This window comes from Dipodomys spectabilis, unplaced genomic scaffold (assembly GCF_019054845.1).
Source record: "Dipodomys spectabilis isolate Male_0828 unplaced genomic scaffold, ASM1905484v1 ptg000051l, whole genome shotgun sequence".
NCBI lineage: Eukaryota > Metazoa > Chordata > Mammalia > Rodentia > Heteromyidae > Dipodomys > Dipodomys spectabilis.
In genome coordinates, this window is record NW_024870728.1 from 14,410,856 (window position 1) to 14,435,961 (window position 25,106).

Sequence of the window (25,106 nt, forward strand, 5' to 3'; positions counted from 1 at the left end):
ATGGGCGGGGCCCGGAGCGACGGGGCGTGACATGGATGGTCACGTGTGCGTTTAGCCACACCCACACACTGGAGTCCTGGCAGCCTCGGGAGACTGCTCAGGAGGTGGATAATTGCCCTGCGTTAGGCAAGCTCACTCAGACGTTCCGGGGCGGTGATGGGCTCTTGGGTCAAAGGCAACAGCTGTTTGGCGGCTGGACTGCTGCAGAACAAAGTGGCCATCGTCACCGGCGGGGCCACGGGCATCGGAAAAGCCATCTCCAAGGAGCTCCTGCACTTGGGTTTGTAGGGCCTGGGCACCTTAGAGCCAGGGTCTGCAGAGTTAGCGGGGGCGGGGGGGGGGTGCTGAGTGGGGGGGGGGGGGTGTTGAGTGGTGGGGGGTGTTGAGTGGTGGGGGGGAGGGGGATCTAGTTCAAGAGCCAGGGGACGCTGGTAAAGCCGGGACAGGGTTGTTTGGAAAGCTAGAGGGGACTATAGAAGTGACTAAAATTACTATCCAAGAAAGGGAGAGTTCTTCCTGACAAATCATGGCTTAAAGCCAATGATACTATGCCCCGAGGTAGGTAATAAACAGACCTGTGAAACTGTGCTGTGCAGTTTAAGTTAATCCCTTCTAAATGTTGCCCAATCCCCTCAAATAGGAGACTGAATTTAACTGGGAAAGCTTCCCTCATTGAGAGGCTCCCATCCTACTGTCTGCTCACACTTCTTGTCATAACTATAGCAAGAAATATAGTGAATATCTTACTTGAGGGAAGGAAGTGCCTTATATACACAAACACAGGGAAAGAAGCTACAAAGGGGGAAATAGTTAAATTTTTAAAACTCATTTGTGTGTGTCTGTGCCGGTACTGAGGCTTGAACCCAGGAATTTGGGGCTACACCTCATATTTTCACTCAAGGCTGGTGTTTACCACTTTGAAACTCAGCTCTGCTTCTGGCTTTTAGACTTTTCTGCCCAGGTTGGCTTCAAACTGCCATTATCAGATCTCAGACTCCTGACTAGCTAGGATTAGGATTAGGTATGAGCTACCAGCACCCAGCTATAAAACTAATTTGTAATGAAGATCTAAATCTTCAATGAGTTTTAAAATGTAAAGTATAAAGATTGATGGAGAAATATTGACATGAGACAAATAGTGTTAGTATATTTTAAGTATTTACATGCTTGTAATCCCCGAACTCTGGAGGTGTAGCAGGAGAATAACCACTCATAACCACTCTGGACCACACACAGTAAACACAAAAAGAAAAAGAAGGAAGAGGAGGAGGAGGAAGAGGAAGAAAAGAAAGAAGAGCTCTTAGCTGAGCACCTACCCCATGAGGCTTGTATCTCCAATTAACCACCAACAAGCCAGAGGTCGAGCTGTGTCTCCAATGGTAGACAACTAGCCTTGAATTAGAAAGCTCTTATAAGGTTGCAGCACCAACAATTTGGTGGTTCATCCTTATTTTCTCATTCTTTTGTCCTTACTTAACAGGGATCTTTCTTCTTGCTTCTTTTGTTGTCCCTAGCTCCCATTTCATGGTCAGGTAGCATTTCTGCTCAAGGCTAGCACTTGAAACACAACTCCACTTCCAGTTTTCTGGTGGTTAATTGGAGATCAGAGTCTCACAGACTTTTCTGCCTCTGCCTGGGCTAGCTTAGAACTGCAGTCCTTAGATCTCAGCCACCTGAGTAGCTAGGATTACAGGTGTGAGCCACCAGTGCCTGGCTTTTTTTTTTTTCTCCCAGTTGTGGGGCCTGAGTTCTGAGCCTGGGTGCTGTCCCTCAACCCTTCAGCTCAAGGCTAGCGCTCTACCACTTGAGCCATGGTGCCACTTCTGGCTTTTTCTGCTTATGTGGTGCTGAGGAATCGAACCCAGGGCCTCATGCATGGGAGGCAAGCACTCCACCACTGAGCCACCTTCCCAGCCTGAGCCATGCTTTTTTGCGCAGTTTGGCAATCTGCATCTAGAAGTGGGGCATTTGCATGTAATGTGATTGTCAGTAGAGTTGAATCTGAATCTGTCTTGTTGTTTGCTCCTGTGTTCTGCTGTCCCCTTCACTTTTGTTTGCTTCCTTAATGTGGATTACTTGTTTATGGTTTTCCAATTCATCTCTTTTGTTAGCTTCATGCTAGTGACATATTTGCCATGTCATAGTCTTTCTTTCCATGCTATTTTGCCATTTTACATAGAAGGCAACAATGCCTTAGTAGTTTACAAAGGGTCCTAGCTTTACATACATTGAGGTGCCATAGAAAAAATGGTGCAAGCTGATACCATGCAAAGCACACTGAATAATCAAATTGTGAAGCATTCCTTAATTTTAAAAGTATTCAGTCAAAGCATTATAGATTAATTTTCTGTCAGTTATGGATGTATAAGGAAGTATAAAACAAAAAGTAGAACTAAACCAAGATAGTTTTACTGGGGTGATGTTAGGCAAAAGCCACGTTTCAGTAAAACAGGAGGATTAAATTCTGATAATTTATTGCATAGCAGGGTGACTAATAACAGTGTGGTGTATATGTCAAAATTGCTAAAAGTGTGGATTTTATTTTATTTATGTGGTACTAAGGAATCAAACCCAGAGCCTCATGCATGTTAGGTAAGCACTCTATTACTAAGCCACATTGTTAGCCCCAGTGTGGATTTTTTTTTTTTTTTTTTGGTCGTGAGGCTTGACCTCTGGGCTTGGGCCCTGTCCCTGAGCTCTTCAGCTCATGGCGAGCGCTCTACCGCTTGAGTCACAGTGCCACTTCTGGTTTTCTAGTGGTTTATTAGAGATAGGAGTCTCATGGACTTTCCTGCTCAGGCTGGCTTTGAACCATGATCCTCAGATCTCAGCCTCCTGAGTAGCTAAGATTACAGGTGTGAGCCACCGGCGCCCGGCTCAGTGTGGATTTTTAAATGTTCTTACCACAAAGAAATGTTTAAGTATGGAAGATGATATAATGATTAGCTTAATTTGATCATTCCATGGTATATGCTGATATTAAAGCATCATATATCCCATAAATAGGTACAATTAATTTCCAGGAGTAGTGAAATCCAGAAGCCTGGAAACTGAAGCAGAAAGTTGAAAGTGGAACATTGGCTTGGGCCTCATGGAAAGACCTACGTATAAATTAATTAATTGAAAAGATAGTAAAATGATATTATAAAATTATAAATTATAAAATTATAAAACCAAAAAGATAATTCCTTCCTTCCTTCCTTCCTTCCTTCCTTCCTTCCTTCCTTCCTTTCTATCTTGTTTTCTTTCTTGGGTACTGACTACTTTTATGTTCTTATACTTTTGTGCTTGCTTCACTCTTTCCTTCCTTCTCTCTGCCTCTCTCTTTTTGTCTCTTTCTGAGGCAATTACTTGGAAATAGGTTGATGTTCTGAAAGCATGCTTTTAAATTAAGTGTTTATCTGAGCAACCTTTAGTCCATTGCTAACTTTGCCCCACTTCTGAAGTTATACCCTTTAACCAGGGAAAGCCCTTTTATCTGTTTGGCACACTAACTATTCCTAGCTCTGTGTGAATGCAGGGTTTTGAGTGATTTTTTTTCCTCAGTCTGTTCATTAACTTCTAGGTACTGATCAGAACTTTGGGTGAACTCAGAAAACTGGAGGTGGCGCTGTGACTCAAGAGGTAGAGCACTTGCCTTGAGCTGAAGAGTTGAGGGACAGCGCCCAGGCCCAGAGTTCAAGCCCCACAACCAACAACAACAACAACAAAAACAACAAAACACTTTGGGTGAAAATTCAAGGGGACTCTGCAGATCTCTCTTTCATATCTGTCTATACCCTCTTGAACTAGCCTTGCTGTTCTTTTCCACCCAGGAAAACTTATAGCTCTCTCCCAAAAATAAGCAGCGTAGACATAGAGTTCATGTGTGTTTCTCCTTTCTCAGAGATGACTACTCATTTTCAGTTCAATGCGACAGGAGGTCCAATAGGCTTTGGCATGCACTGTTGCTTGTATGCCATGCAGTGTTTTAGTTGTTTCATGATCAACACAAGTACTAATTCATCTTTTTTTTGTTTTCCTTTCCTTTTCAGGAGCACACATTTTTTTCTCTTATTGTTGGACTCTGAGTAGCTCATGAAAGCCTATTCACTTGTTCTCTGGCTTTTTGTTTTTCTTTCTCTCCCTAGGATGTAATGTGGTCATTGCTTCTCGGAAGTTTGACAGATTAAACTCTGCTGCAGATGAACTAAGGGCCACCCTGCCTCCCAATAGCCAGACTCAGATCACTCCCATACAGTGCAATATCCGGAAAGAAGAGGAGGTAATACCACTATATCTGTATCATTTATTTATTACTCTTTTTTTTTGATCTGGTTGTGCTTCAGGTTCCCCTGTAAGGAGATTCCTGTGAGTTTTTGAACCGGTGATCTCAGGAGAAAGGAGTGGGAGGGAAGCAAGACAGGGACTAAGACATGACATGGTCTTTTGTCTGTTAAGGCATTTCTTTCTTTGTATTGTTATTTTTAAGGAGCTGTGCAAAGGGGTTTTAATCCCATAAATTAGGTAGGTTATGAGTACAAATGCTTATTGGTCAATGTTACTCTTTCCTTTGTTCTCCCCCATTTTTCCCTTCTGGTTCCTACCCACAAGTCACATAATTCATTTTTTTACATAATGTACATCGAATACAGTGCATTTACCCACTCTTTTGCATCCCTTCCTCCATCAAAAAAACCCATGTTTCCACTTCCTAGTGTTCATTTTGAGAAATAGTACTTTAGAGCCAGGAGCTGGTGGCTCACGCCTGTAATCCTAGCTATTCAGCAGGCTGAGATCTGAGCATCATGGTTCAAAGCCAGGCAGGGCAGGAAAGTTCATGAGACTCTTATCTCCAATAAACTACTCAAAGTGCCAAAAGTGTTGCTGTGGCTCAAATGGTAGAGCGCTAGCCTAGAACACAAAGAGGCTCAGAGACAGTGCCCAGACCCTGAGTTCAAGCCCCAGGATTTCGGGGAAGAGAGAATGGTAAGGAGGGGAAGAGGGAGAGGAAGAGGAGGAGGAAAGGGAAAGGGAGAGGGAGAAAAGAAATAGTACTGTAGGTGTTTAGAGAAGTTATGCTTTTGGACTCCTCCCTAAGTATACCCCCTTTTAGTCAGTTCATTTTCATGTAGCCCTGTGTATGTTATCATGCCTATTTATATTTTAGATCTAGTTTCCACGTATGAGAGAAAATGTGTTCTTTGTCTCTATGAGTCTGGCTTAATTCACTTAATTAGAGGAGTAAAATTCCATTGTGTATATGTACCACATCTTCTTGATCCACTCATCTGTTGTAGGGCATCTGGGATGTTTCTGTAACTTGGCTGTTGTGAACAGTGAAGCATTGAACATGGATTGCAAGTATCTTTACCATATCCTGACTTGTATTGCTCTGGGTAGATGCCTAGGAGTAGTATGACTGTGTCATAGGGCATTTCTATGTTTCATTTTTTGAAGAAACTCTATAAACTGTTTAAGGCATTTCTTAATGTTAATTTTGCCCAATTTCTTCACTGTATTTTGAGGTGCTTATAAATTAGTACAACAGATACCATACTTAGCAGTGATTCAGGCCCTTGGATAAATCTTGTCATCAGAATTGCAATTTTACCTTTATATATGAGTATTAAATATTGGGAAATTATTCATGGTATCAGAATTTTAGGTTTGTTCATTGTGACTTCCTGTTCATTGGTTATGCCTCTCAGTTTCTGTTTCACTTCTAGAATAAGTGACTGGTCCAATTAGCAAGGTAGGTTATTAAACTTTGGACTTTTGTTTGTTTGTTCTGTATTTTTTTTTTCTGGGGCTGTGGCTTGAACTCAACGTCTGAACACTGTCACTGAATTTTGGTGCTCAAGACTAGCACTCTACCACCTGAGCTTACAGCTCCACTCCTGGCTTTTTGATGATGAACTGGAGATGAAAGACTCACTGAGTTTCTTGCCTGGGCTGGCTTTAATTCTTAATCTTCAGATGTCAGCCTCCTAAGCAGCTAGTATTAGAGGCCAGAGCCACCTGTGCCCGCCTTAAACTTTGGACTTTTAGTAACCTTACTTTGACTTTTAATTTTTTTTTCTTGTCAGGTGGATAATTTGATAAAATCAACTTTAGCTGTTTATGGTAAGATCAATTTCTTGGTAAACAATGGAGGAGGCCAGTTCCTGTCTCCTACTGAGCATATCAATTCAAGGGGATGGAATGCTGTGATTGAAACCAATCTGACTGGCACCTTCTACATGTGTAAAGCAGGTGCGTGTCATAAAAGCTGCAAAAACCAACTTGCCTTATTGAGCTCCATGAGGTCGTTGAGAATGCTGAATGAGCATCAATGGGGGACTCAGAAGCCTGTCATTCATATTTAACCCCCATTCATTTTTTATCCAGTATTCTATCAAAAATCATACATTGCATTTTTAAATGTTTCTTTCATTTTACCTGATTTTTTAAAAAAATCCATTTTCTCTTTAATTCTGTGTGTACATGTATGTCCATACCAGGGCATGAACTCTGAGCCTCACAATCTCACTTGGCCTTTCACTCAAAGCTAACACTCCAAGCTGGGTGCTGGTGGCTCACGCCTATAATCCTAGCTATGCAGGAGACTGCGATCTGAGGATCATGGTTCAAAGCCAGCTCAGGCAGGAAAGTTCTTGAGACTCTTATCCCTAATAAACCACCAGAAAACCAGAAGTAGCACTATGGCTCAAGTGGTAGTGTGCTTGCCTTGAGCTGAAGAGCTGAGGGACAGTGCCCAGGCCCAGAGTTCAAGCCCCACAACCGAAAAAAAAAAAGCTAGTACTCTACCACTTGAGCCTACAGCTGCATTTCCATCCTCTCTATGGTTAATCAGAGATAAGCATCTCTCAGGTTTGTTTGCTTGGGCTAGTTTTGCACCTAGATTCTTAGATTTCAATCTTTTAAGTAGGTAGGATTATAGGTATGAACCACCAGAACCTGGTCTTCTTTTTTAATTTATTAACATATTTCATAACATTGATTTAGACAGTGTATCAAACGTTGTATTCTTTTTACTTTGTGGTGATATGAGTACTTATATTTGTTTATTTTGTGCCTATACTGGGGCTTGAATTCAAGTATTGGCTGCTGTCCCTTAGCTTTTTTACTGCAGGCTGACATTCTGCCACTTGAGCCACAATTCCACTTCTGGATATTTGGTGATTAGTTGGAGATTAGAGTTTCATGGACTTTCCTATCTGGGCTGGCTTCAACCCCTGATTCTCAGATTTCAGCCTCCTGAGTAGATAGGATTATAGGTGAGAACTACCAGCATCCTGCAAGCTTTATCTTATGATTTATCAAATTATCCTCCTGAGTATTTTGTAATATGCTATATTGTCTAAACACAACCACTGTATTCTAAAAATTAAAAATGATATTTATAATTGTAAGATTCCACCAACTATAGAGACTGTAAATTCACCAATATAAATATAATGAAAAAATTGTCTTAGACTTAAAAATAATATATGTGTGTCTTTTCCAGAACTTACCTTCTTTTTTTCCTGTTATTTTTATGAATTGGTATGAATTCACAGGGAACCATTAAGTAATGACCAAGTTTTCTTATTTTTTTCTGTAGTGTATAACAGAACTAGATATCAAATTTTCTCTCATCTTCTAATTCTAAGATTCATATTTCACTGAGCACTGGTGGCTCATGCCTATAATTCTAGCTGCTCAGGAGGCTGAGATCTGAGGGTTGCAGTTCCAAACAGCCTGAGAAGGAAAGTCCATGAGACTCTTATCTCCAATTAACCACCAGAAAACTGTGGTTCAAAGTGGTAGAGCACTAGCTTTGACCAAAAGAGCTCAAGGACAGGGACAGTATCCAGGTCCTGAGTTCAAGCATCATGACTTACATCAATAGAAAGAGGATATTTTTATTAAAGACTGTCTAGAGGCTGGGAAGGTGTCTCAGTGGTAGAGCACTTGCCTTGCATGCCTGAGGCCCTGGGTTTGATTCCTCAGCATCACATAAGCAAAAAGCCGGAAGTGGCGCTGTGGCTCAAGTGGTAGAGCGCTAGCCTTGAGCTGAAGAGCTGAAGGACAGCGCCCAGGCCCAGAGTTCAGGCCCCACAACCGGACCCAAAAAATAAATAAATAAATAAAAAATAAAGACTGTCTGGAGTACATATCTATCATTATCTTGTTTTGAATGAATAGCATAAATGCTTCACAAAGAATAAACCATTTAAGAAGGGAATTAACAAAAGATGTGTAAGATCTATATGCAGAAAACTTCAGAAAACCAAAGAGAGAAATTAAAGATTTAAACAATGTATAGGTATTGTGCTGTGGATTGAAAGAATCAATATTGTTTAGATGGTAGCTCTTCCCAAGTTGATTTACAGAATGAATACAATTCCTGTCAACTTTTGCAGAAATTAACAAGCTGATCCTAAAATACCTATGGAAACATAAAAGCCTCAGAATCGCCAGAACAGTTTTGAGGCTTGTATCTCTTGATTTCAAAGCTACTTCTTGATTTTAAGACAGTATGGTACTGGGCATAAGAACACATGTGTACATCATCACCATTGATCATTAGGGAAGTCCATATCATAACTCCAACAAGGTAACACAGCACCCTCAGTAGACTTGCTACAATCAAAAAATAAGATGAGGGCTGGGAATGTGACTTAGTTGTAGGGTGCTTGCCTAGCATGCATGAAATCCTGGGTTTGATTCCTCAGTACCACATAAACAGAAAAATCCAGAAGTGGTGCTGTGGCTCAAGTGCTAGTATTGAGCAAAAAGAAGCTCAGGGACAGTGCCCAGTTCAAGCCTCAGGACCAGAAAAAAAAAAGGCATGTATATACATCCTAGCTATTCAGGAGACTGAGATCCAGAGGATCACAGTTTGGAGCCAGCCTCAGCAGAAAAATCCAGATATCAGTCTCCACAATAGCTACCAAAATGCATGGCTCAAGTGGTAGAACACTTTCTGAGTGGCCAAGCTAAGCAAGTCTGAGTTCAATCTCAGTATTGGAGTGTGGGGAGAGGGAGACGGGGCGGGGAAGTGGTAGGGAAATTAAGTGTAAAAATTTTCTGATGTGTTGGGCTGGGAAGGTGGCTCAGTGATAGAGCACTTGCCTTGCATGCCTGAGGCCCTGAGTTTGATTCCTCAACACCACATAAACAAAATGAAAAAAGCTGGAAGTGGTGTATGGCTCAAGTGGTAGAGCGCTAGCCTTGAGCTGAAGAGCTGAGGGACAGCGCCCAGGCCTAGAGTTCAGGCCCCATGACCGGACCCCCCCCCCCAAAAAAAAAAAAATTCTGATGTGTAAATTATGCCAAGCCACCGTCAGGCTTTTTATAAAAATAAAGGCCACATAAATTAAAATGTAGCATATAACAGATAGAGATTGTGCTACAACAGTTGTCAGGGAAGAGAAAGGACACTAATATTGTCATTTGTCTGTATTCCACAGCTTACAGTTTCTGGATGAAAGAGCATGGAGGGGCTATTGTGAATATCATTGTTCTTCTTAAAAATGGATTTCCAGGGTTTTCGTAAGCATTTTATACTTTTATTCTTCCTGTTGTTAGATTTTATCTTCTGAGTAGGGAAGAGCTGGTAGGGAAGTTTCCTTTACTCAGTATGGCTCCGTTTAATGAGTGAGACCTCAACATTTACATTTGCTTTTGTTTGGACTTTAAAAATGTTCTTTGGAGGGGCTGGGAATGTGGCTTAGTGGTAGAGTGCTTGCCTAGCAAGCATGAAGCCCTGGGTTCAATTCCTCAATACCATATACACAGAAAAAGCTGGAAGTGGCGCTGTGGCTCAAGTGGTAGAGTGCTAGCCTTGAGCAAAAGAAGCTCAGGGACAGCGCCTAGGCCCTGAGTTCAAGCCCTTGGACTGGCCAAAAAAAAAAAAAGTACTTTTGAAACATATTCATTCAGATTAAGATTTGTCATATTTACTATGACAGGAGGAAAAACCAGGATGTCTGGTTAAATAATTTTTAGTGTAAGTATGTCCCAAATAACATGTAGGCATACTTACACTAAGAGCATGTATTACTTATCTGTGGACATGAAACACACGTATATATTAAAAATATACCTATTTACTGTTGGGGCTTCTAAATTATGACTCCCAACAGTAAGCTCAAATTTTATCCAGTAATTTTCTAGGGTTTTGTACTTTTTTTATGGTTGGTCATAGGCTTGAACTCTGGCCTGGGTGCTGTTCTTGAGCTCTTCAGCTCAAGGCAAGTGCTCTACCACTTGAACCACAGCGCCACTTCTGGTTTTCTGGTGATTAATTAGAGATAAGTCTCACGGGCTTTCCTGCCCAGGCTGGCTTTGAACCTCGATCCCCAGATCTCAGCTTCTGAGTAGCTAGCATTACAGGCGTGAGCTACCAGTGCCCGGCTAGGGTTTTGTGCCTTAATGATGTTAAACAATAAGAAATACTGAGATGAATCAGATACACCCACATTCTTAGGGAGCACACAATTAGTGGGGAGGGGAGCAGGAGAACCATCAGATGGAATACAAGATGTAGTAACCTGAGAAAGGTACTTGCAAGTGTGCAGGCTGGGAGCAGGAAGGGTCAACAATTCTTAACACATCCCAAAAGTTAACTTGAACTTGGGTTAACACAGGAGGAGAAAGGAAGGCAACGGGACAAGATGTTCCATGGGGATGTACAGATATTTGAAATGCTTTGGGGAATTATAAATAATTCCTTTTGAAGAAGTGGGGGGGGGGGTGGCAGAAGGGAAGTTCAGACTTGAGCATAAAGCAGGAGTCACAGGATCTTAAACGCTGTAGAGAAGAGGTTGAGCATCATCTGCAGATCTTTTCTTTGTGCTGGAATTGGAATTTGAACCCACAGCTTTTTGCTCTCACTTGACTTTTTCTCACACTTGCTTTTTTAGATACTTGGCCTGCCTATCATGGCTGGCACTCTACCACTTGAGCCATGCCTCCAGTCCAACATTTTTGCTGATTAATTAGAATGTCTCATGGGCTTTTTTGCCTGGGCTGCCTTTGAACCTTGATCCTCAGATCTCAGCTTCTTGAGTAGCTAGGATTACCGGCGTGAGTCTTTGGTGCCTGGATTATCTGTGGTTCTTCTAGTGGGGACTGTGACTCTGGGGCTGTCTGTACATGATTGTGGGGGGGACATTGTTTATGCAGTGAGAGATTTGTTTGATAGCTGAGATTTCTCTTTAATATTGAAGGACCAGTTATTTCCCCATTGTAGACAGAGACTCAACAATGACGCTTAAAAGAATATTTTTGTGGAGTTGAGCACTTGTTAACTTAGCTAATGAGAAGAATATTCAACAGAAGCTAATCACAATGTTTCTCTTGGGTCTTTAAAGGCATACCGGAGCTGCCAGAGCTGGTGTTTACAACCTCACCAAATCCTTAGCTGTGGAGTGGGCTAGCAGTGGAGTAAGGATCAACTGTGTTGCCCCTGTACGTAAATGTTCTAATACGAAATCTGTGGACAAATTGGTGTCCTTCTGATTCCATTTGTGCTGTTAATCTTATCATTAACTGCATAATAGGTAGTATTTATTAAAAATATATACTAATTACATATATATATATATATATATATATATATATATATATAAAATCTCTGAGACTCTTATCTCCAATAAACTACTCAAAAGAGCTGGAAGTGGCAGTGTGGTTCAAGTGGTAGAGCACTAGCCTTGGGCATAAAGAAGCTCAATGACAGCATGCAGGCCCAGAATTCAAGCCCCAGGCAGGTCTGGCAAAAAGAAAAATTGTTATTGTGAAATAAGCTACAGCTTATTATATGAATAGTTCACTAATCCTATAGCTATCAGTTAAAGTCCCACGTTGTCAATCATGTCTGCTTGTTGCTAAGGTGGAAATAATCTCTCCATCTGAAGCTCCATCATACCTATGGATATTATCCACAGATCTGACATATGAAAGTTATAGATCTTCAGTCTTGATAGCAGCAAACATCCACCAAACTAAAAATATGTTTAGAATATTTTACTTACTGGGGGCTGGGAAGGTGGCTCAGTGGTAGAGCGCTTGCCTTGCATGCCTGAGGCCCTGTGTTCAATTCCTCAGCACCACATAAGCAAAAAGAAAAAAGCCGGAAGTGGCACTGTGGCTCAAGTGGTAGAGCGCTATCCTTGAGCTGAAGAGCTGAGGTATAGCACCCAGGCCCAGAGTTCATTCAGGCCCCACGACCGGACCCAAAAAAATAAAATAAAATAAAATAGAATATTTTACTTACTGGTAGTAATACACAGTCCATGGGATACATTTGACAAACATCATAAGAAAAAAATTGAAAATAAACAACTCCACAAACACATTTTTTATTTTACTCAAAAAGAATTAATTAAGGGAAATACAAAATAGTCTACAAGATTTGGAGTATTTTAAAAATTAACTTGACAGAGCCAAGCATCTTTCTGTGAATTTGTGGTTTTGATCTTTCTCTAGAGATCTTCATTTTAAAAATTATTTCAAACATTTTGGTGATTTAGTTTAAAATATAAGGATTTAGGAGTAAAATCTATTATATCTATCTAATGATAGCATACTGCGTCCATGAGTTTGTATTTTTAAATGCTGATTAAAAAATGACACATCTATAATCTTAAATAGTACATTTGTGTTAATAAGACATAATTTTCCAATGATTGTTTAGCAAAATATAAAACAAAACCATACACTGTCAGAAAAAGAAAGTAATATCAACTGGAAACAAAAATTACTTTCTTTTCTAATTACTAAGAGAATAAAATATTTTATAATACTAAAAAAAAAGTTATAGATCTTTTTATCCAGGTGGCTCAGAGCATGAACTGACTTGCTGACATTAGTAGAGAAAGATATGAAGTTATGGTATTATGGCCAGAAACTTCGTTAATTCTTTAATCCTCCATGTGTGCTATTACCTGCCCTGAGTTTCACTCAAACATTTACAGGGAAAATAAATGACAGTTCCTTTCTTAATGTGGACAGCTTGACATACTGGCTTTTAAACATGCATTTCTTAGAAACTCTTAATGGCATATTGTTAGGAAATACATTACTAATTCATTTTTGTCCACGGATGTTTTTAGGCTTAATATCTAAATTTTCTTCTTCTTCTTCTTGGTTTTTTTTTTTTTTGGTCTGTTTTGGAACTTAAACTCAGCCTGGGCGCTGTCTCTCAGCTCTTCAGCTCAAGGCTAGCACTCTACCATTTGAGCCACAGTGCCATCTCCGGTTTTCTGGTGGTTTATTGGAGAGATAAGAGTTTCACAACCTTTCCTGCCCGGGCTGGCTTTGAACTGTGATCCTCAGATCTCAGCCTCCTGAGTAGCTAGGATTACAGGCAAGAGCCACTAGTGCCCAGCTAAATTTTCTTCTTTTTTGGAGATTTTGTCCTCCTTAAATAAAATGTTGTGAATTGTATAATTGGGATAATTAATACTGACAGACTTCCTTTTTTGGCTGAGTCGTCTTTCCTCCTCTCTAGTGACAGATAAATGGAAGAATACTTAAACAATTAAATTTTAAAAGTTTATTTACTTTGAATTCGAAGTTTGTTTTTTGTTGGTTTGTTTCCATTTTTGTATTTGTCCTGGGGCTTGAACTCTGGTCTGGGTGTTGTCCCTGCGCCTTTATGCTCAAGGCTGGCACTCTGTCAATTGAGCTAACTTTTTGGTGGTTAATTCTCATGGACTTTCCTTCCCAGGCTGGTTTCGAACTGGCCAAAGGTTTCATTTTTATTTCACTCTTGACAAAAAGCTAGCTGGGGGTATGGTTCAAATGGTAGAACACCTGCCTGACTTGCCTCAGGGTCACCAATAACAAGAACCACAAAGTATTCTACAGGAAAAGCCAAAAAACCCACACATCTCTTTAAGTGTCACACATAGGCATTGCTCAGTTTTCTCTGTAAAGATAGGATATGTAACGGAAGATAAAGTACATTTTCCTCACTGGTCCACTTAATGTAAGTATGCTCTTCAAAAACAAAGTCTTTTATGAAAAGTCCAGGTCTTGGCTGGCCCTTAAGGGAGAGGCGATCAGTCAGTAGATGAGAATTCAGATGATACCATTGTGGATGGTGGTTGGTTTTGACTTCGAGTAAAATTGATATTAGAAATTTTAAACCATGTAATTTTTTATATTGGCCAATGGATGACCTTGATTTTTTTTTTAATCTCAGTGTTTTCCTTGCTGCTTTCTTTTGCAGTGTGAGGTCAAACCCAAGTCCTTACCTCAAGCATGCTAGGCAAACATGACCGTCATGCTACAACTTCAGCCTGATGCCTTTTACTTACTTTATCTTCTTGCTTTATTTTTCATCCTAGGGTATAATTTATTCCCAAACAGCTGTCAGTAACTATGGTGATTTGGGACAAGGCATGTTTGAAAGAGCCTTTCAGAACATCCCAGCTAAACGAATTGGAATTCCGGAGGAGGTAATATTCATTTCTTTCATTTTTTAGAATGACTACCTTTCATACATAGGAAACATATCAGCCTTTTAATGTGGTCTGATTGCTGGTAGAGATGATTTCTCCCACTGCCACCAACCCTGTCTCCTGAGCTTCTGGACGTGGGAATATCCTGATGTGCTTCAGCTGCTAAGAGCCAACTCTTCTTGAGACTCAATGCAGTGTGATTTAAGGACAACAGGCTTGGAAGTGGCGCTGTAGCTCAAGTGGTAGAGTGCTCGCCTTGAGCTGAAGAGCTCAGGGACAGTGCCCAGGCCCAGAGTTCAAGCCCCATGACCGACAAAAAAAAAAAAAAAAAAAAAAAAAAAAAAAAAAGGACAACAGGCTTTGGTTGTTTCATGTGACTTTTCAGCTACATTATTTTGTTATATAACATTTGTTAGTGCACAGAACCCTAAACAAGATAGATAATTTATTTATTTATTTATTGCTTGTGGGGCTTGAACTTAGGGTATGGGCACTGTCCCTGAGCTCTTTTGCTTGAGCCTAGTGCTCTATCACTTTGAGCCACAAAGCCACTTCTGGTTTCCTGGTGGTTAATTGGAGATAAGAGTCTCACAGACTTTCCTGCCCACCTGGCTTTGAATCTTGACTTTCAGATTTTAGCCTGAGTAGCTGGGATTACTGGTGTGAGTCACCAGTGCCTGTCAAATCAGATGATTTTTGTCTTTATAAAATTGCACGTGAAATTTCAGTAAGGGAACCTGACTGAAGTATGGAGAGATCAGTATCTTTCTCAAATGTCAACAATAGCTGGGCGCTGGTGGCTCATGCCTGTACTCCTAGCTACTCAGGAGGATGAGATCTGAGGATCATGGTTCAAAGCCAGCCCAGGCAGGAAAGTCCATGAGACATTATCTCTAATAAACCACCAGAAAACCGGATGTGGTGCTGTGGCTCAAGTGGTAGAGCGCTTGCCTTAAGCTGAAGAACTGAGAGCGCCCAGGCCCAGAGTTCAAGACCCACAACGGACAAAAAATAAAAATAAATCAGTGTTTTCAAATTGGACATTGGTGGTTCACACCTGTAATCCTCGCTACTTTAGGAGACTGAGATCTAAAGATAGCAGTTCAGAGCCAGCCTGGGCAGGTAGTCCATGAGATTCTTTTCTCCAAGTAAACACCAAAAGGAGGAAGTAGGGCTATGGCTCACATGGCAGAGTACCAGCTAAAAAGTTAAGGGACAGTGCCTCGGCCCTGAATTCAAACTCCAGGACCACACATATTTTCACATATCTTCACAAGCGTAATTTCCATAGGAATAATAAAAACCTAAAATACCTAGAAGTAAGCTTAGCTCTTTTTTTTTTTTTTTTTTTGGTCTGTTGTGGGTCTTGAACTCTGGGCCCGGGTACTGTCCCCTCAGCTCTCCAACTCAAGGCTAGTCTGTACTTTCTGGTGGTTAACTGGAGTCTCATGGAAGTTCCTGCCTAGGCTGGATTTGAACCACGATCCTCACATCTCAGTCTTCTGAGTAGCTAGGGTTATAGGAATAAGCCACCAGTGCCTGGCAGCTGTATTTTTAAAAATCTTTTTAAAAAATCTTTTTTAAATCTTTTTTTTTTTTTTACTGAAGAAGAACAATAAAAAAAAATGCCAGAGTTGAAACATATCATATTACTGTCAAGTTTCCCTAAATTGATCTATAAATTTAATACCGTTTTGGAATTTAACACATAGATTCTAAAATTGTAGAAAAATATTTATGAGGCCAGGTGCTGGTAGCTTATGCCTACAATCCTAGCTACTCAAGAGGTTGAGATCTGAGGATCATGGTTAAGCAAGCCCAGGCAGAAAATCATGACTCTTATCTTCAATTAGCCAGTAAAAAGCTGGAAGTAGAGTTGTGGCTTAATTGATAGAGCTCCTGACTTGAGTGAAAAAGCTAAATGACAATGCTCTGGCCCTGAAACTAAACCCTAATAGTAATGCATGCATGTGCATGAGCGTGAGTACACACACACACACACACACACACACACACACACACACACGTGGAAAAATATTTTAAAAAAATAATAGGGAAGTGGCGCTGTGGCTCAAGTGGCAGAGCACTAGCCTTGAGCTGAAGAGCTGAGGGACAGCACCCAGGCCCAGAGTTTGAGCCCCACAACCAACCAAAAAAAAAAAAGAATAATAGGAGGATTTGCCCTTCGAGATGCCATGGAGCTAGGGCTGGGAAGGTGGCCTAGTGGTAGAGTGCTTGCATGCATGAAGCTCTGGATTTGATTTCTCAGTACCATATACACAGAAAAAGAATGGAAGTGGTGGTGTGACTCAAGTGGTAGAGTGCTAGCCTTGAGCAAAAGAAGTGCCTAGGCTCCAGGTTCATTCCCCAGAACTGGCAAAAAAAAAAACACCAAAAACCAAAAAACAACCATAGGGGCTGGGAAGGTGGCTCAGTGGTATAGTGCTTGCCTTGCATACATGAGGCCCTGGGTTCGATTCCTCAGTACCACATAAGCAGAAGTGGTAGAGCGCTCGCCTTGAACTGAAGAGCTGAGGGACAGCGCCCAGGCCCAGAGTTCAGGCCCATGACCCACCAAAAAACAAAACAAAACAAAAAATACAGAGTTATATTAATGTACAGTGTGTAGCACTGATATTGGGGTAGATTATTAGTAAAACTAAATGAATTTGTGATTCAGTACTGTGTACAAATGAGAGTTTAAATAAATATCAAGGTAGCATTTTAGATCTTTGAGGAAAAAAGAGATTCAGCAAAAGCCTTAAAAAATGCCTATTTAGAAGTAAATTAGGTCTTATAACTTGCCTATAAAGTTAAAAACAAAACTTTTAGGCGAAAATGTGCTTGTACATTCTATAACTAGCTCCTAACATGTTTGAGATATATATATATATATATATATATAATTCTAGAAATTCACTCTGCATACCTAAAATAGTAACATTTACTGATTATTTTACAAAAATGGAATGCTGTTCTATGCGCTTTCACATATTATTACTGTAATGGGTTTTGACAGTCTGTTCTGTATATTCAGATTCTACTCATGTTTCTGTGACTGCAGAAATCTGACAGAGAGCATCCCTGAGTTCAAGCTTCAGGACTGGCCAAAAAAAAAATATAAAATAATTCTCACAGACATTTCTGCCCTGGCTGGCTTTGAACCATGACCTCATGATCTCAGACTATTGAGTAGCTAAGGATTATAGGTGTAAGCCATTGGCATTCAGCTTTTCATATTAGAAATTTAACCCCTCCCCCCTAAAATGAAGAGATGTTTACTTATTTGGGAGTCTTGAATTGTTGCTCATGGCTGGTCACTTTCCTGACTGCAGCAGTGCTCAAAGAACGCTCTCTGTGTCTTATCGCTGATGGCAGTTGTAGAGGAATAGCAAGGATTCCCCTTACAGTCCTGTGATTTGAGATGGGTTTGCAGGGGAATGTGAAGCACTGCAGATAGAGAGGAGCCTTTGCTTTCATGTATGTATTTGTGTGCTTCTGTTTCCAGGTCTCTCCCCTGGTATGCTTCCTGCTCTCCCCTGCGGCCTCCTTTATCACTGGACAGGTGGTGGATGTGGATGGAGGCCAGTCTCTCTACACAAATGGGACTGAAATACCAGGTGAGCAGTAAAAGGATGAATTAGTCATTTGCTGTGTGCCTTTCTGTGTGTGTGCCAGTACCAGTGCTGGAACTCAGGGTCTTGTTCTGTTGCTCAGTTTTCTTGCTCACAGCAGGAGCTCTACTATTTGCATCATGGGTCTAGTCCAGCATTTTGCTTGTTAATTGGTAATAGAGCCTCAGAGTTTTCTTTGCCAGCTGGCTTGGAATTATAATCTTCCAGGCTTCCTCAGTAGCCAGGATTATAGCTGTGAACCACCAACCACCTGGCTCTACATGCCTTTTTGTGTTCAAGTGTTCAATTAAAATTTTTTTTTATTGGGGCTGGGAAGGTGGCTCAGTGGTAGAGTGCTTGCCTTGCATGCATGAGGCCCTGGGTTCGATTCCTCAGCACCGCATAAGCAAAAAGAAAAAAAAGCCGGAAGTGGCGCTGTGGTTCAAGTGGTAGAGCGCTAGCCTTGAGCTGAAGAGCTCAGGGACAGGGCCCAGGCCCAGAATTCAGGCCCCACAACCAGAACCCCAAAATAAAAACAAAATTTTTTTTTTTATTATCTTCAAGTAGTTGCATAAAGAAGTTCCCATTCTACAAAACAGTATATGAATACAAAGTGTCTGACAACACTGTCACCCATCGCTCCTAAGCCACCCCTCCTCTCACTACTTTTCATTTCTTTTTTTTTTATGTGTGTATGTGTTATTATTATTATTATTTTTTTTTTTGGTCAGTCGTGGGGTCTGAACTCTGGGCCTGGGTGCTGTCCCTCAGCTCTTTAGCTCAAAGCTAGCACTCTATCACTTGAGCCACAGCACCACTTCTGGCTTTTTCTCCTTATGTGGTGCTAAGGAATGGAACCCAGGGCCTCAGGCATGCAAGGCAAGTGCTCTACCACGGAGCCACCTTCCCAAGCCCTTTTCTTACGTTTTTACTTGCATGATGTGAGCTTTCTCAAGGAGAGCTCTGGCTGTGGGCTCTCAAGGCTGTGGGCTTCTCTGCGTTCCTATCTAGCTGGTCTGAGAGCTGGAGAAAGGGACTTTGTTCCAGTCTAAAATCCTGTTTGAGACTGGCCATTGTACTTCCCAGTTGCCACAGCCAGAAGAATGTAGAGTGCTGTTTGGATGTCTTGAGTTCAGGCATCAGGCCAGAGTGCACACACCTCCATTACTCAGCAGGCACAGGGGTATCCTTCCACAGACAGCAAGGCCGTCACTCAGGAACAATCACCTCCCCAAAATTGGGGAGCGCATTTGCGAAGCCTCTGTCATTTATCCTGAAGATGTCTTTTTCCTTGCCTGGGTGAGGTGAGCGGTGGGAGGTGGTGACAGCTTTCCCCTTCCTTGACAGATCACGACAAGTGGCCAGAAGGACCCGGAGACCTTTCCATGGTCAGGAAGTTGAAGGAATCGTTTAAGCAGAAGGCCAAGCTCTAGGCGAGGGCCAGGCTGCTGCTGCCGTCGTTCCGAGCGCCCTGACATCTTGAGCACTCCAGTCTGGCTTTGTGACTGGGGTGAAGAAGATCGCTTCTCTTTCTCGCGTTATTGATTGTATCTCTGCCAACCCTGTGCCTAAAGTACATGCATTTGAATGCATTTGAACCGTGCCTTCAGACCTGTGACTAGTGAGGTCGACATACTTTAATTCCCTCTAAGGGAAAAACTTGAGGAAAAAAAATTAAACGTAATCATTAGAGGCATCCTGACCTCCCCAGAGGGTTCTGATTGAACTAGAACGGGAGACAGTTCATCTAAGTTGAGTCTGTTGTGAGTGCCGCAGGTGGAACGTACTGGAACGTACGCGGGAGTCTGCGATCGGTGCCAGCTGCAGCTCGTCTGGCCGACGAGGCTGAGTCTGCAGGAGCAGCCCGCGGGGGTCGGGCCGCTCCGCGGGCCGCGGACAGCCTGCGGTCCTGTCATCACGGACCTGCTGGCGGCCTGGGGGCCGGGATCGCCAGCGTGGAGGGCGGTTCGAAGCCAGCCCGGGCAGCCCCGCCGGCCAGACTCGCATCTCCGAGGCACAACCCACCCGGAGGCCGGCACCGGAGCTCCGGTCCCGCGCGGCTCCGCGCCGCCCCGGAGCACACGCGCTAAGGGAGGCCGCCCCGGCCGCGAGTTCAAGGCCTGGTCCCGGCGCGCACGCGCACAGGAGCCCGCTCGGGGCGGGTCCGCAGGCCCGCGCGGCGCTCAGAGAGCTCGGACCTCCGAGGGGGGAACGGGGAGGGCCGCCGCGGATCAGAGACCACGCGGGCGGGGAGCTCGGCGTGCGCCGCGCAGCCCGGTCTCTCGTGAGAAAGATCTGGGCCGCCGGCCGCCGACCGCCGACCCGCTCGCGCACGGTGCACCGCGGGTGTGAAGCCCGCAGCCCAGCCGGCCCCGGCAGCCAGCCCTGGCCCGGGACCCGGGCTCCCGGAGCCGGCCCCGGCCCCCCGGCCGGCGCGGAGGTGGAGCCAGCCCCTCCGTGACCACGCCCCTCAGACGGTGAGGGCGGGGACATGCAGAATAGGGAGGAAGCCTCAGCCCGGGGGACGCCGGGATAACCGCGGACTCAACATTTCGAGTCAAAGGCGACCAAAGTAAATTCGATCGGGAGTGTGATGAGGTTTATTTCTGAATGGATGAGGCGGAGGAGCTAGAGAAGCGAGGTCGTGTTTGTGACCGCGAGTGCAATGTGTAGGAGCGGCGTAGGGAAGCGGTGAGGCGAGACGGTCGGGTATCGCTTCTCGGCCTTTTGGCTAAGATCAAGTGTAGTATCTGTTCTTATCAGTTTAATATCTGATACGTCCTCTATCCGAGGACAATATATTAAATGGATTTTTGGGCTTCGGAGATGGAATAGGAGCTTGCTCCGTCCACTCCACGCATCGACCCGGTATTGCAGTACTTCCGGGAACGGTGCATCCCTTCGGGGAACATTTGTGGTGTTTCAATAGTAGACTTGGTGGGGTGCGGTCTTAGCTTCTCTATTTAACTCTTTTTCCTTCTCATCTATCAGAGGTATCTATGATTGTCTGTCTCGCTTACTTTGTATTTTCTTTTTTTGGCCCTCTAGCCCTTTGTCTCTGCCCGATCTCGCGGGATCTATTTTGCTGCTGGTTTTTTCTTTTTCTGCCTGCCTTTTTCATCGCTTTTCGGGCAGGGTGTCTGCAATACAGTGGCGGTCTTTTTGCTACTTTACCTCGGCGGGGGACGTTCTTTCCCGTTTTTCAGTACTTTGTGCTCGCCAAGCAACTGCCACTCTTCTAAGCTTTCTCGCTTGTGGGTGGCTTTGTATTTTCTGCAAGTCTTGAGTTCACATGTTGAAAGTGTCCTTACACTCAGCCGCTGTGCCCCGTTGGTGGCAAGTAAACGACATGAAGTGCCTCCCAGTCTATGTGGCTTAAAACAGACTCCCCCCTGGGTAGAGACTGTAGGCTTCCCTAGTTCTACTTCAGGAGGTCGTTATGAATGAAACTAAACTGTAAAGGACACATCCTACCAGCCTGCCCAGGTCCGCTGTGGACGACAGCAGTCAGGTGGCGTCGCCCATCTTATTCCTTTACCGTGGAAGGCCCCTGGCTGGAAATTACACCTGACCACAGTCGGGTACAGGACGAATGGCCACGGGTTCCAGGGAGGACTTGTGGGATGGCTGAGGAAATCAACAGCTCTGCTCCTGGGAGAGCAGAATTCTTTGGTTCAGAATCTCACTTGTCATTTTTCCAGGACGCCTGTCTCTTTCTTCTTTGTGGGGTGTCAGGGAAGCCTTCCTATTTAGAGATGAAAGGAAGAACTTACAGCCAGAACAAGAGTTGCTCGTGTGAGCAGTCTCTGTCTGTCTGTCTCTGTCTCCCTGTCCTGTCCTGTCCTTGAGCTCAAGGGTAGCTCCCTACAACAGCTTCTGGCCTTTTGTGATTAGACTTTCCTGCCTGGTGTAGCCAGGGTTACAAGTGTGAGCCGCCAGCACCTGCCTGCCTGCCTGCCTGCCTTCCTTCCTTCCACCATCTTTTTTTCTTTTTTTTCCCTTCAGTTTTTTTTTTTTTCTAGTGCTATATCAAATCCTGGGACTTGTACATATTAGGCTATTGCTATATCCCTAGCTATGCTAAAATGAGGAAGGTACAGAAAAATACCTCTAAGTGTAATAATACTTCATTAAGAGCAACAACAAAAAGACTTTAAAAATAATTCATTTTATTGAGTATATATATGATAGACCATTCCAAGTAATTCTGGTGCAAAAATGTCTAAATCTGGGTCCATACCACTCACAAAGCCAGTGACTTTCCGTGAAAAGTTTGCATATAGCAATGGCATTTATTGGACAGTTGCTGTATTACCTTTGAGGATGAAGGGTTGAACACTAGATAAATGCGTCTGAAGAGAAGCAATGATGGATGACATGCTAAGAAAGATATGTCCAATGTCATCGTGGACATTGTACTCGATAGGAAAATACACGAGAGGTCGTCATGTAGTATTACAGGAATATCTCGAGCACAGCAGGTTCTGGTGGGAGTGTAATGACTACACTGCACTTTCTCTGACTTGATATACCCAACCATCTTCTCAGAACGAGTGAACTGAAATGCTAATAGGGGCCAAGGGCAGCCGGAAATGAAGGTGAACAGCATTCGCTTAGCAACTTTGAAATCATTTAAGGATGTCTGCTCATATTTAAAGGATTCCCAATCATTCTTTTTGTGACCTGCCCACCATAATTGAATGATTAAAATACAGATTGATTGTGAACATTTTATAATCATTAAGCTAGAATGTTCATTTGAAATTAGTCTTGCCGGGCACTGGTGACTCACGCCTGTAATCCTAGCTACTCAGGAGGCTGAGATCTGAGGATTGGGTTCAAAGCCAGCCCAGGCAAAACATCCATGAGACTTATCTCCAATAAACCACTAGAAAACCAGAAGTGGTGCTGTGGCTCAAGCAGTAGAGCGTTCAAGCCCCACAACCGACGCCACCTCCACCACCAAAAAATTAGTCTTGATGGACATGGTGGTTCATGCCTATACTAACTGCTACTCAGGAGGCTGAGATCTGAGGATCAATGTTCAGCCTTGGCAGGAAAGCCTTGAGTACAAAAGTTAAGTGACAAGACCAGCGCACACACAAAAACAAAACAAAACCCTTCCTACTCCTAAAAATTCTACACAACGCCTGGATCCTTCGGGCTGTGAAAAATCGTATTGAACAAAAAGTCAGGACTGGGGATGTGGCTTAGGTAGAGAGCTTGCCTAACGTGCATGAAGACCTGGGTTTGATTCCTCAGTACCACATACACAGAACAAGCCAGAGTGGTGCTGTGGCCTTGGGAGGCTCAGGGACAGAGGCCAGGCCCTGAAGTCCAGACCCATGACTGGCAAAACCAAAGGGCACATAAGAAGTAGAAGTTAAAAAATTACTACTGGTAATTCAATATCCAATCTCACTGCGATCTTGAGAAGGAGAGAGGCAAGTATGTTGCAGGGAATTATATCACAGTGTCAGATGACAAACCTTTTAAGGCTTTACTATGTCACCAAGTTTGCAGGAATCGCACACAGGCCTCTCAGCATAGCCACAGGTTCTTCCAAAAAACCAATGGATTCAAGAGAAATTAGAAAGGCAGTAATCCTCCCGGAGGCGGAGATCTGGGGATAACAGCTCAAAGCCAGCCCGAGCAGGAAAACCCAGGAGCCTTATCGCCAATGAACTACCAAAACACCGGAAGTGGCACGATGGCTCAAGCGGTAAAGAAGAGCTGAGGACAGTGCTCAAGCCCAGAAATCAAGCCCACGATTGACAAAAATAGAAAGCATTACCCACTACAAAGGACAGACACCACTGCACAGAAGGAAACCCCGAAAGAACACCCGACACTATCAATCCTTGCAAGAAATACGGAATTACAAACAAGACCAACATTAACCGAAAAAGCTGGAGCAGCTCCCGCGGGTTCGAGCAGAAACAGAATAGAAAATGAAGTAGAAAAATTAGCCGAGATAGGGACAGTAGTCGAAACAACCAAGAAGAGCTAAGTGGAGAAACTAAAACCGCACCCAGCCAAGTCTGCTATTGAAACACCACAAATGTTCCCCGAAGGGATGCACCGTTCCCGGAAGTACTGCAATACCGGGTCGATGCGTGGAGTGGACGGAGCAAGCTCCTATTCCATCTCCGAAGCCCAAAAATCCATTTAATATATTGTCCTCGGATAGAGGACGTATCAGATATTAAACTGATAAGAACAGATACTACACTTGATCTTAGCCAAAAGGCCGAGAAGCGATACCCGACCGTCTCGCCTCACCGCTTCCCTACGCCGCTCCTACACATTGCACTCGCGGTCACAAACACGACCTCGCTTCTCTAGCTCCTCCGCCTCATCCATTCAGAAATAAACCTCATCACACTCCCGATCGAATTTACTTTGGTCGCCTTTGACTCGAAATGTTGAGTCCGCGGTTATCCCGGCGTCCCCCGGGCTGAGGCTTCCTCCCTATTCTGCATGTCCCCGCCCTCACCGTCTGAGGGGCGTGGTCACGGAGGGGCTGGCTCCACCTCCGCGCCGGCCGGGGGGCCGGGGCCGGCTCCGGGAGCCCGGGTCCCGGGCCAGGGCTGGCTGCCGGGGCCGGCTGGGCTGCGGGCTTCACACCCGCGGTGCACCGTGCGCGAGCGGGTCGGCGGTCGGCGGCCGGCGGCCCAGATCTTTCTCACGAGAGACCGGGCTGCGCGGCGCACGCCGAGCTCCCCGCCCGCGTGGTCTCTGATCCGCGGCGGCCCTCCCCGTTCCCCCCTCGGAGGTCCGAGCTCTCTGAGCGCCGCGCGGGCCTGCGGACCCGCCCCGAGCGGGCTCCTGTGCGCGTGCGCGCCGGGACCAGGCCTTGAACTCGCGGCCGGGGCGGCCTCCCTTAGCGCGTGTGCTCCGGGGCGGCGCGGAGCCGCGCGGGACCGGAGCTCCGGTGCCGGCCTCCGGGTGGGTTGTGCCTCGGAGATGCGAGTCTGGCCGGCGGGGCTGCCCGGGCTGGCTTCGAACCGCCCTCCACGCTGGCGATCCCGGGGCGGGGGAGCAGGGACCCTGGGTG

The 25,106-nt window shown here is 44.1% G+C and overlaps 1 protein-coding gene and 2 non-coding genes across 3 annotated transcripts; 2 read left to right on the forward strand and 1 right to left on the reverse strand.

Moving 5' to 3' along the window:
- The first annotated feature begins 103 nt into the window (after positions 1 to 103).
- On the forward strand, positions 104 to 19,530 carry Pecr (peroxisomal trans-2-enoyl-CoA reductase). Its single transcript, XM_042679288.1, has 8 exons — positions 104 to 280; positions 4,131 to 4,264; positions 6,069 to 6,234; positions 9,438 to 9,519; positions 11,343 to 11,439; positions 14,322 to 14,432; positions 17,944 to 18,055; positions 19,397 to 19,530. The coding sequence occupies exons 1-8, from the start codon at positions 157 to 159 to the stop codon at positions 19,480 to 19,482; spliced, it is 912 nt and encodes a 303-aa protein (XP_042535222.1). The 5' UTR covers positions 104 to 156; the 3' UTR covers positions 19,483 to 19,530.
- A 1,230-nt stretch (positions 19,531 to 20,760) lies between these two features.
- Positions 20,761 to 20,951, forward strand: LOC122107593. The gene has a single exon (XR_006147379.1). It is a non-coding gene; the product is annotated as a U2 spliceosomal RNA (small nuclear RNA).
- Positions 20,952 to 24,120: 3,169 nt separating this feature from the next.
- LOC122107604 lies at positions 24,121 to 24,311 on the reverse strand. Its single transcript, XR_006147388.1, has one exon. It is a non-coding gene; the product is annotated as a U2 spliceosomal RNA (small nuclear RNA).
- Positions 24,312 to 25,106: the final 795 nt, after the last annotated feature.